At 39.7% G+C, this 12,451-nt stretch overlaps 1 protein-coding gene across 1 annotated transcript in view; it reads left to right on the top strand.

Annotated features, from left to right (window-relative positions):
- The window catches only part of LOC124595730 (glutathione S-transferase D6-like), a 35,850-nt gene extending 24,199 nt beyond the window's left edge, over positions 1-11,651 (top strand). Inside the window, exons 4-6 of the mRNA XM_047134601.1 lie at positions 3,438-3,576; positions 5,982-6,143; positions 11,444-11,651. Coding sequence (XP_046990557.1) covers positions 3,438-3,576; positions 5,982-6,143; positions 11,444-11,602 — 460 coding nt within the window. The 3' untranslated portion in view covers positions 11,603-11,651. The remainder of the gene's footprint in view (positions 1-3,437; positions 3,577-5,981; positions 6,144-11,443) is intronic.
- The last annotated feature ends 800 nt before the right edge of the window (positions 11,652-12,451 follow it).

Raw genomic sequence — 12,451 nt, 5'->3', positions numbered from 1 at the left:
AGTTCAAATCGTTGCTTGTACTCTTCGCAGTTCGGACTTTTCTGACTTTATGTTTGTGCATGTCGTTTCATAATTCTAACAGCCGTGCTTCATTTCTAGTAAGATAATTCTCCGTTTATAACGCCCCTTCTTCTCTTTTTGGCACCTCTTTGAACGAAAGGTAATGCAAATGCAAGCCGTGTATGAGCTCCATCACCCAGCTATGTACCTAATCTGCTTGTAATGTTCCACACTTAATCTAGGACAAGGTAATGAATTTTATAAATTAATGTTTAATTCTAAATTTCTTTGCTGATTTTATCACATTCAGTACTATTGTACTAAAAATTTCTGAAACTCTTTACTTTTTTTTCGTACTTGGCAACTGTATTTTCGTATATTGTCAGTGACTTAGATGCACAGGCTATGATTTACAGAATATTTACGAAATGTTTACTGTTTAACATTACAAATTTTTTAACATCTTTCCTATAGTATTCACCGTACAAAAGATTCGGAAATTTATCTGTCTTTCAGAACGTCGATCATGACCGTCACGTTCTTTGTATATTATGATCGTAATGTGTTTTTATGCCTCTTGTAGCTGTATTGCGAGATAATCGCCCGTTATAAGGTATGCCAAATGTAAATACGTATATGTATGAAAGAAATTATTCTGTGGTATCTGGCACAAAATTAATTTCTTTTTGTTATCAGTCGTTCAGTCGCGTGACTGGTTAAATGTTGCCCACCACCACTTACCCTTGAGGCGCGTTCTGAAGCTGTAGTCAGAGTGAAACTAATATGTCAAGGATGCTACTGAAGGGATGATATTTGAAAAGATTCGATCACCCACGTTCTGTCACAAGACTGACTGAGGAATTCGTGAGCCTTAACATTACAAAAGAGACTTCACTGGAAGATTTGTAGTTCGTGGTAGTGTGGTGTCCTTTGAAGATTGTGACAAAATTCTGTCTGTAGAACAACAAAATATGAGGTAGAAACATTTTACGGTCTCAATGTGCCACTAAATCTGGAAGAATCATTAATGTGAACACCTGACGTCATACTGGGTGAATTTCTTTGAACTTGTCCATGACCGAATTTTTTCACATACTTGATTTCTTGCAGCAATAACGTTGACGTCTACGGCTCATTAAACGCTAATATTGTTTTCATTATTTTGATTAACAGCACTATTTACTTACCAATACTATTGTGTATAGCCTGTGAGGCAGAATGTTGGGCTTCCGTAAGTGTTTAATGTAGCTGCTTAAAGCGTTCTGTATGCGTTAACATCACTATGTTTTCGTGTACCAGGCAAATTGTCACCACATACGCGCCTCGTATCAGAGAATACGTAATGGATTCACCGCGTCGTTCCGTGTTATCCTCCACTTCTTCTCAGAGACAAGCAGCAGTCGGACTAGGGAATTACCATTCAATGTTTTAACACCGTTGAATGTTTTAACACAATAACACAAACGGTTGTGTTTCAATGGTGTAGTAATTTGAAAGCATGGAGTCTTCACAAATGCATTGGCATTGCGTTGTACTATATCCCAGGTAACCATCGTCGTCGATTATGGAGGTGACCTGTGGAGAGAAATCATTCTCCCAGTGTATCGAAATGACATAGCGGTGTAGCTTCTAGCCCCTCGTATGCGTACAGATCAAGAAAACTATACAGCATATCGGTACGCCACGAACATCCTGCGACCTCATGTGATACCTCTCACTTGACAGTATCGTTCTGCAGTTTTACAACAGGTCGGTGCTCGTTCACACATGGAGCGGGTCTCTACGAACGGTCTGCGTGGTGGTGAGGTAGTCCCATGGGCAGAAAGATCTGCAGTTCCCTCCTCGATAGAGTACGTGTGGAAGTAGATCGGACATCAAGTCATTACCTGTGCCAGTACTAACAAGGGAAACTCCCCTCAGAATTAGTGGTAAGGGGGCTCAGTGAACAGCCCGTCAAAAACTGAACAAAGACCAAACTTGAAAACGGGAAGAAGGTGTACTGAACTGTGAAAAAAAAGCAAAATAGAAACACTGAACGGTCCAAGGATAAGAAATGTAATTCAGAGAAACGTAAAGCAGCAACGGCGTCGTGATTAAGTGGTCACGGTGTTGAACCGCCAAGCGAGCGAGCGATGTTTCAACCTCCCTCGGGCATTTTTTTTTTCCCCCCTCGCTGCACGCTGTATTGATATTTGCGTCTGTGTCATGGCGTAACGTCCGTTTCAACACAGCAAACAGGGACCTTTAATGACAGTTGATTCTGCAAGACTATTAGCATCCGAAAGGGAATGGCTTTCGAATGGGAACCGTTTGATAACAAGGCGGCAAGCCACCCGAATCCTCCAGCGGAAAACACATCTGTTGTGTCATACACAGCATTCCTGATAGTACGTGTGTCATATCATAGGAACCTCTTGACGACGCATCTAATTTGTACGCCTGGTAAATGAGTGAGATATACCTCCTTGCGCGATTTAGGAGTTCGTTGAATGTGAATGTAATCGCTCCGAAGGACATGATGAAAACATAATAGTTTGTCACATAAGCTGCAACAAATGAACGTAACTGTTTCTCAATCACACAGTTTCTATGCGCTCCGTCAGAACATCTGTTTTTAGCGTTTCTGAAGCTGCGTTCCGTTTTGCAAGGTTAAACTCTTAAATACCTTCGTTGTGACATAGGTCAGAGCCGCTTTTTTGTTATTTCGGTGAGACGTCTATTTGGTATCTCGCCTGCTCTCACTGTCGATCACATTTATTTGCGACGGTAAAGTTTTCTTACCACGTACCTCATTTTCTATAGCCAATGTATCGTATGACAGTTGCCAAGGCAACCGAAAGAGAACAAACATTTCAATGACCAACGGACAGTTCATAATACCGAGAAAAATGAGATAGCACGAGGGAGTTTTCAACACGGCTCGTCCGGTTTATAGCCCAACACTGTAACCACTTAAACACGAGGCCGCGGCTATTAGATTTGTTTTGATATTGCACTTGTCCGGCTTGGACCTTTTACTGTTTCTATTTTGCTTCTTTTTCACAGTTCAGTACACCTTCTTCCTCTATTCATGCTTGAACTGTGTTCAGTTTTTGACAGGCTATCCGCTGGGTTATCTTACCACTAAATGTGAGGGAGATGCGACGGGGAGTTTCCCTTTTACGGACCAGTTACAACAGCTGCGGCTCAGCTTGCTTCATGAGGGGCTGGAGCGACTCTGTCACACCCTTCCCAACGGAATCTGTGAATGGATTCAGGCCAGAGGTGGTGGAACATCATACTATCAAGTTCCTTATAAACGTGACTCGATATTGTAACCACTGAACTAACATCACATACCATCTCTTTTATTCTCAGGCTGTGCATTTTGTTTTAATAATTTCATGACCATCTTGTTTTCGGCACATAATAATAATAATTATTATTTTCTTTTACAGCCGTGCTATCGCTATGTATCTAATATCGAAATACGCGAAGGACGATTCACTGTACCCGAGTGACCCGTCTAAGCGAGCTCTTGTAGATCAGCGGCTGTTTTTTGACTTCGATATCTATGGAGCTATTGGGAAAATATGGGTAAGTTCTGCAGCAATTCAACCTGTGAAAATACATGAGTAACGCTCACACAATCTATAGAAAACCTGTCGGTTCTTGATCTGATTTATTTTTCTTGCCTGCACAGATACCTACCTGCTTATCTCCTTGTTAATCATCGGGCATCACGCTGTCGAGTAGTTTGTGACGCATGGTTTGAGCACGAAAAAGCACGATCTAGGAACACAAACTGTGGTAGGAAACTACTCCGTAACCTAACTGGTGGTGATCTGGAAAACACTGTAGAATAGCAAACAAAGAAAGAAACGGTTATTTTCTACAGTTTTCACTCTAGCCGAATATCGCCAATTGTTTGAAGTGTTCTGTAGCCACTTCGTGAGTTACAGCAATTCATTACAACGAAAGAACATTCCTCTTCATTCAACATTAAGTCAACAGAGAAATTCAACCTCCTTGACTGCTAAGTGTGTGTCACTAGCTCTGTGAGAATGAGTTACAGTACATTCAGATATATTACAAAAAACAAGCAATATGTGAAGCTTGCAACTTCTCACCTAGCATGTGACGCTAAGTAGTATGGATTTTACTGAAATGCTGCGGACATTCTAGTCTGAAAACGCAAACCAATCGAGAAACGCTGTTCTATGAATTCATGAGAATGAAAAAGATGCCGAAGCTCAAAAAGGTTGAGACGTGGTTGTAACTTATCCATCTTAATCAAAGTTGATGTAGAGAAAACAGTAAAAGAATACAAGGAGAAATTTCGAAAACGGACTTACATTCAGAGAAATAAATAAAAATATTGAGTTTCGACGTTGTCATTAATTTTGCCAGGGAAAGCAAAAGACTTAAGTGATTACCTGTAAACTGGTTGTAAGATGAACATCAATAAAATTACAATAAGGATAAAAGAGAATAGCAAAATTAAGTTTGGAAATTTTGGTGTGCATGGAATAAGAAATGAGATGCTGTAAGTCATAGTCGTATATTGAGCATCAAACTGATTTACGCCATAACAGTGAAGAGGACATTAAAAGCAGACTAACAGCAAGAAAAACGTTTCTAAAAAGGGAGAAACATGTTAACTTTGAATACAGATAATTAGATTTTTTTTCGAATTTTTTTCTGTGTGGAAATGCAACGTAAACCATAGTCAGTACAGACAAAGAGAGAACAGAAGCTCTTCATATGTTGCGTTGTAGAAGAATGCTGAACATCATATGGATAGAGCCGATAACCAATGACGGAATACTGAATCGTTGTACGGGGACTACAATATAGCGTAGATTCACATGACAAATCATGAGGCATCGAAAAACAGTTAACGCATTAAGTACCGGATATTTCTATTTTTGCTTATCGTAGTGGCCTGATATTGTTTGGTGCTGATTTGCATGTAGAGAACACAATGTAAGTGTCTAGGAGGACCTGTAATCTGTTATCGGTACAGTCGTTTTACTCCACAAAACACTATTTTATCGGCTAGTAGTTTTGTGTAGGCACATAATGATAAAAAATTTACATCTCATCAACTCTGCATCAGTTTTATTATAAACTTGAACATAAAAAGTTTCTGCACGTTGTGAATCAATAATTTTTGATGCCAATAGAAAGGAACCACTTTTCATAAACTATAATCCTGACATAATTGTAAACTACATTTAAAAATAATAATCACATCCATTATATTATTGAGCACAAGAATAAATGCAATCCGAATCTGCGGAAATAATATTTGGGTCATCATTTGCAAAATCCTAATTCGTCTCTCTACCCCAACCCTATGGGGAGAGAGGGAGAGTTTTAGTTTTAGCGAATAAAATTTACGAGGTAAATAAATATTTTTTATGTATCCGTAACCATTTTCCACGCAAAAATGAGAGCATGGATTTTCTTGAATTACAGCGCCAGCTACCAAGAATCAAAACAAATGTTTAAGAGAAAATGTACATAGTTTTTGATGTAGAATCTGATTCTGCAATGAAAAATGGAGGTTCCCATTTGAAATTTTAAAGTTGCCTCCCACCCCATCCCCAGGGGACTGGGGTGGGGGTCAAATTTTAGCACCAGGATGTCCCCCTCGAAAATAATCAACTTTGGATTCTACACATTTTTTCGTCTGAAGCTTATTTTTCGAGTTATTCTGGTTTGTCAACTTAAAATTTACACCCTGTGCACCATAACGGATATGTCTGTTATGTGTTGTACATCTTTATTCCTGTGGTAAGTAGCATCTGAAACGAGATCCTTTACTGACAGCCTAACCATAAGTAATAAACTGATATAAAGAATATGAGATTATGAAAAATTTAAAACACATGTTAGCTTCATTTTCATATTATTTTGTCATAGTAAGTAAACTTTTTACGTATATTTTGGTCTATGATCGATAACAAAGATCTGTCAATATTTCTTTTTGCCTGCAGTATGCAGTTATTGACGGAAAACCACCAGACCAGACGTATGTGGACAAAGTAAACGGTGGACTAGAGACTTGGAACAGAATGCTAGAAGGAAAGCAATGGCTCGCAGGGGATAACATCACACTGGCTGATTACTCTGCTGCTCTAATTGTGTCAACAACTCAGGTAGTTCTGTTCTATTTATGCACATTTAGTCTCTAAGTGAAAACACAAAAGTAATAGCTACGAATTCAATTTTCGAGTTGTGATGAAACAAATAAAACTGATATGTTGACAGTGTTGAATCGATCTGACTTCTCTTCCGTCACGGTATTATACTGCCTCTTACGTAACCCTTACTCAGTTAACGCGAGTTTATTTGAACGCGATATCCTATTTTCTCGTCTGAATTTTTTCGTTTAAAATGCTGAAACAATGTAATTGCTTTGGTTTTAACTATTAGGCTTTATTTTATAAGACTGTACTTTTTGCTTTGAAATATTTATATCTCCTTTACTAGGACATTTCTTAAACACATAATTAATAAATTATATGTACTTTGGAATTACTTTAGATTTTAAAGTGTATTGGCTATGTACAGAAGAAATCTCAGTTCCATTGTCAATGGAATTATATATCAGCATAAAGCAGATGCAAGCTGCAAGCTGTACTCTGCTTTCTGTACTTACTAACTTTAAAGCGATCCTGCGGGTGTATAGGTTAAGAAGACAATTTCAATAATTGATAGCAGTTAGTGGAGCGAATTTTCTGACGTTATTAATGCCATAACATATGTGAAATGTGATTAGATAGCAACAAGACAAAATCGCAGCAAACCACTGTTCCAACGTCAGTTGAAGAGGTCCCATAAACATCTAACCTACTACATTAAACGTAAGAGAACGCCTCACTCATATTTCGTTCTTCTTCTTATCATTGCACCTGAAAGTATTCCGTGAAAATCGGTTGAAGTTCTAGGAATGGTGTCAAGGAAAACTGTAAACTGATGCGGGTTTCTGTTCAAGATGTGTGTATAGATGAAACATCGCTTTCAAACCATTGACAAATCAGTAAAATTCCAATATGCACCACCAGTCAGTTGAATATCCACACTGGCTGCTGAAGGTGAAAAAGAATAATGTTGGTCTTTCAATGAACGTTTTGGAATTTCGCGAATAATTGGGATTAAAAAAAAGCACAGTTATGTACACCTCCGAAGGTATGCTACCACACTTATTGCTAGACATCAGGGTGGACATAAGACACTCTTGTGGTACCAATATGGTGGATATCGCACTCATTCTTTGCAGATAATTACAGGCCTTTGCATGAAATTTGGAAGTCGTTCGACTTGTCGTCCATGAACACAAAACAGCATATACACCTAATAGTTTTCACTGCCCTTTTGTTGTGAATAATGTTAAAAGAAATAGTCTATTAGGAAATGCAGACTCCAGAAGACAAAAATGTCCTTTAACAGAGGACTGTGCTACAAGAAGGCTAAATGACATTCAGCGTTAAACAAGGTCTGTCTGGAATTGCATGAGTCAATCAATTCCCATGGTCAGCCTTTTGACCACTTGTTGTGTCTGTTGTGGTCTTCAGTCAAAAGACTGGTTTGGTGCAACTCTCCATGCTACTCTATCCTGTGCGAGCCTCTTCATCTCCGAGTAAATACCGCAGCCTACAAATGGTTAAAATTGCTCTGAGCACTATGGGACTTAACATCTGAGGTGATCAGTCCCCTAGAACCTAGAACTACTTATACCTAACTAACCGAAGGACATCACATAGCCGGCCGAAGTGGCCGTGCGGTTAAAGGCGCTGAAGTCTGGAACCGCAAGACCGCTACGGTCGCAGGTTCGAATCCTGCCTCGGGCATGGATGTTTGTGATGTCCTTAGGTTAGTTAGGTTTAACTAGTTCTAAGTTCTAGGGGACTAATGACCTCAGCAGTTGAGTCCCATAGTGCTCAGAGCCATTTTTTGACATCACATACGTCCATGCCCGAGGCGGGATTCGAACCTGCGACCCTAGCGGTCGCGCGATTCCGGACTGAAGCGCCCAGCACCGCTCGGCCACATCGGCCAGCCCACAACCCACATCCTTCGGAATTTTCTTAGTGTATTCATTTCATTCTTGGTCTCTCTCTACGATTTTGACCCTCCACTCTTCCCTCTAAAACTAAATTGGTGCTCCCTTGATGCCTCAGAATGTGTCATATCAACCGATCCCGTCTTCTAGTCAAGTTGTGCCAGGAATTCCTCTTCTCCCCAGTTCTACGTGATATACCCATCTAATCTTCAGCATTCTTCTGTAGCACTACATTTCAGAAACTTCTATACTCTTCCTATCTAAACTATTTATCGTCCATGTTTCACGTCCATACTTGGCTACAATAGAAGCAAATACTTTCAGAAAAGACTTCCTAACACATCTATATTAGATGTCAGCAAATTTCTCTTCTTCGGAAACGCTTTCCTTGCCACCGCCAGTCTGCATGTTATATCCTATCTACTTCTACCGTCATTAATTATTTTGCTGCCAAAATAGCTAAACTCCTCTACTACCGTAAGTATCATATTTCCTAAACTGACTCCTCAGCATCACCTACTTTAATTCGACTACATTCCATTATCCTCGTTGTATTTTTGTTGAGGTTTATCTTATATTCTCCTTTCAAGACAATGTCCATTCTATTAAACTGGTTTTCCAGGTTCTTCGCTGTCTCTGACAGAATTACAATATCATCGGGAAACATCAAAGTTTTTATTTCTTCTCCCTGGAGTTTAATTCGTACTGCAAATTTTTCTTATGTTTCCTTTACTCGTTGCTCAATATACTGGTTGAATAACACTTGGGATAGGATCCAACATTGTCTCATTCCCTCCTTAGCCACTGCTTGCTTTTCGTGACCCTCATCTTTTATAACTGCCATCTGGTTTCTTTACTAATTGTAAACACCCTTTCGCTCCCTGTATGTTACCCTGCTACCTTCAGAATTTCAAAGAGAGTGTCGCACTCAACATTATCAGAAGCTTTCTCTAGGTCTATAAATGCTATAAAAGTAGGCTTGTTTCACCTAAACCACCCTTCTAAGGTAAGTCGTGGGGTCAGTATTGCCTCGCGTGTTCCTACTTTTCTGCGGAATCCAAACTAATATTTCCCGAGATGGGCTTCTACCAGCTTTTCCATTCGTCTGTATAGAATTTGTGTTAGTATTTAGCAGCAGTGACTTAATAAGTTGATAGTTAGGTATTCTCACACCTATCAGCACATGCTTTGTTTGGAACAGGAATTACTATATTCTTTCTGAAGTGTGAGGGCATTTCGCCTGTCTCATACATCTTGCTCACCAGATAGAAGAGTTTTACATGGCTGGCTTTCCCAAGGCAATCAGTAGCTCTGACGGAATGTTGTCTACTCCCAAGGACTTGTTTCGACTTAGGTCTTTCAGTGCTCTGTCAAATTGTTCACTCAGTATCGTATCTCCCATCTCTCTTTCATCTACGCCCTCTTGCATTTGCATAATATTGCCCTCAAGTACATCGCCCTTGCATAGACCCTCTATGTATTCCTTTCTGCTTTCCCTTAGGACTGGTTTTCCATCTGAGCTCTTGATATTAATACAGGCCACTTTAGTTTTCCTGTGATATAAGCTTCTGCACCATTACATGTTGTGGAAGACATAATAGTGTGCATACTAGGGGTAGACAAATATATTACGTAGACACCAAAAGCACAACATGTTACCATGTTTGGCCGAGCGGTTCTAGGCGCTTCAGTCTAGAACCGTGCGACCACTACGGTCGCAGATTCGAATCCTGCCTCGGGCATGGATGTGTGTGGTGTCCTTAGGTTAGTTAGGTTTAAGTAGTTCTAAGTTCTAGGGGACTGATGAACTTAGATGTTAAGTCCCATAGTGCTCGGAGCCGTTTTTTTTTGTTACCATGCCCAGTACGTTGCAGGAAAGCTACTGGCTTTCCACTGGCATTCAAAACGGCTCCAAGTCGTGTTGCAAAGGATAAATAGGGGCCATATGTGGTTTTCAGGGAAATCATAGACCATTCTTCCTGTAAAATAGTGGCATATTAGATAACTATGACGGTGATCACGTCCCCTTCTCTCCAAGTAGGCCATAAAGGCTCAATAATACTGATACCTGCTGAATGTGGCCGCCTAGTGGGATGCTCATAAAAGCAGTCCTGGACGATGCGAACTGTGAGAACAGAGACACTGTCGTCTTGGAACACGTCCTGACCGTTGGGAACAAATATTGTACCATGGGATGGACACATAATTCTTGACAATAATGTCCCTTGCGGAGAAGCATGTGACCCACGATATGGCTGCCCGAATCACCACCGAACTCCCGCCGTGTTTCACTCTTGGGGCGTAAACTGGGCCGTAAGTTCGAAACAGTGTGAAGCAAGACTCTTCCGATCAAAGAACTTTCTTCCACTGCACCATAGCCCCGGGTTTTATAGCTCCGGCACCACGTTATCCTGTGACGGACATTTGTGTCAATGATGTGCGATTTTGGAATCCCAGCACTGTGTTCCTTGCTTACGGAGCTCCCTTCGTATTGGTTTGGTGCTGACAGGTTTCACGAGGTCAACATCATATACTGCAATGAATTTTGCATCTGACGTCCTCATTAATTTTTATCACAATGCTCTTCGATGATTGTCTGCCACGCTTATGTCCGCATTGTGGCATAATGGATGATGTTTTTCTGGTTTCCCTCTACGAGATATAAATCTCTGATGCAGTGCCTCGTGAAATACCAAACACTTGCGCTACGATGGTTACGAAAGCACCAACCATACGAACATCAATAACTTGCGTAGACTCGAATTCACCTAACCCCTACATAGTGCACTCAACACTTGGCAGAACACTGTTGTGAGCGCGACTGACACTTGCAATCTCTTGGGGTTTTGCTTATGTGCCGTTCGTGATCAAATACTACAGCGAAATCTGCAGGCTTGCCTAGCATCTGCAGCTATGCATTTTACAAGATGTTTCCATATTTTTGTCCAGTCCGTGTACGAGCTGATTGTTTTCTCACATTTGGTGCAATACCGAAAGGTAAATTTCGACGCTGTCTTCTTATTTGTCTTTGATTAAGGTCATGTATCGTAAATTGTCGAAGTCTTCTTCTTAAGGTTACAAAAGTTAAATAGCTGTTAGTAACCTCCCACAAAACAATGTTGGTATATGAATTTGGCAACAATAAATATTACAGATAACTTGCGTAGGTCATAACTTCGCCACACTGTGCGCTATAACTAAGGAAAAGCCGTACGTCAATATGTTTACTTGTTTTGTATATGTTTTAGTTCTCTGTCTCATGTGCTTAAGCATGTATGTTTACTGGGAGAACGCTATTGAATATGATGTATATTTCAAATGTTCTCTTTGTAAATGTGAGATGACTGATATAGTGTATCCGCTAGTAATATATTCCTAAATCTTCTGTTACAGAATGTTCCTAAAACGGAATTTAATCCATACAAGTACAAAAATGTTGCTGAGTGGCTCTCTAGAGTTGAGAGCTCTAACCAAAACTACGCAGACGAGATTAAAGTATTTCGTGAAGCCGTGAAACCTCATCTAGAAAAGATACAAAAAAAATCAAAGTGATAATTTTTTTAGTACCCTTTGTTTGGCATATATTTCACAAATAAAGTTTTAAATTAAAAATACATTAATTTATTAAGAAGCTGATAAGTACCTTTTCAGTTCTGCTTATGTTAAAGATACAAGTATGCATTTTTATTTTCAGTTCTTAGTGTGACATACCCAGTTATCAATTACATACAAAAGTGTGTTTAAAATATGAACTGCCGTTGATGTGGACTGAGTGGCACACCAGATGTAACACTTCGACGATATGTAAGGAATGGGTCGCCAGATTTTAAACATAAAGTCACTTTCACCTTCACCTCCAGCATCATTCGTCTGAAGTATTTACGTTCGTCTGAAGTTTTTTTCTCGATGACTAAAACACGCCATGTATTATCGTGTGTAGGTAACATTTATAGCACGAGCAAAAGTTTTGAAAAATTCTGCTGGTGACCTCACTGACCCTACAAAATAAAATATTCTTGGAAATGCTATGTATATGAACAAAGGGACAGTGAACTTACCACGCCGCCGGAATGTGAGCAGAGTACCGTTAAACCTCTTGATCTCATTCACGGTTTATGAACACCTCTGATTATGCTAAGCCAGTGTGTGTTAAAGAAAGGCGGTATTTTCAACTTTTACTGTGTTAATTTGTTTGTTCACAACTACTTACAGCCTTCTAAGTTTTTCTAGAGAGACTTATAAGATTAATACAACGAAGATTGTAACTACTACTTTCTTTTATAAATTCCTTGCTGTGGTACCCTCTATGAAAAAAAAAATCAATGTTTGTCGCAACATTGTGCATGTCCACTGCGACAATCCGCTCGAGTACTCTTCTTATAAAAGACCTTCGTGGTCCAT

The sequence above is a fragment of the Schistocerca americana genome, chromosome 2 (assembly GCF_021461395.2).
Source record: "Schistocerca americana isolate TAMUIC-IGC-003095 chromosome 2, iqSchAmer2.1, whole genome shotgun sequence".
In the NCBI taxonomy this organism is placed as follows: domain Eukaryota; kingdom Metazoa; phylum Arthropoda; class Insecta; order Orthoptera; family Acrididae; genus Schistocerca; species Schistocerca americana.
Note: the sequence above shows the minus strand (reverse complement) of the source record. Positions and strands in the feature narration are given on the sequence as shown.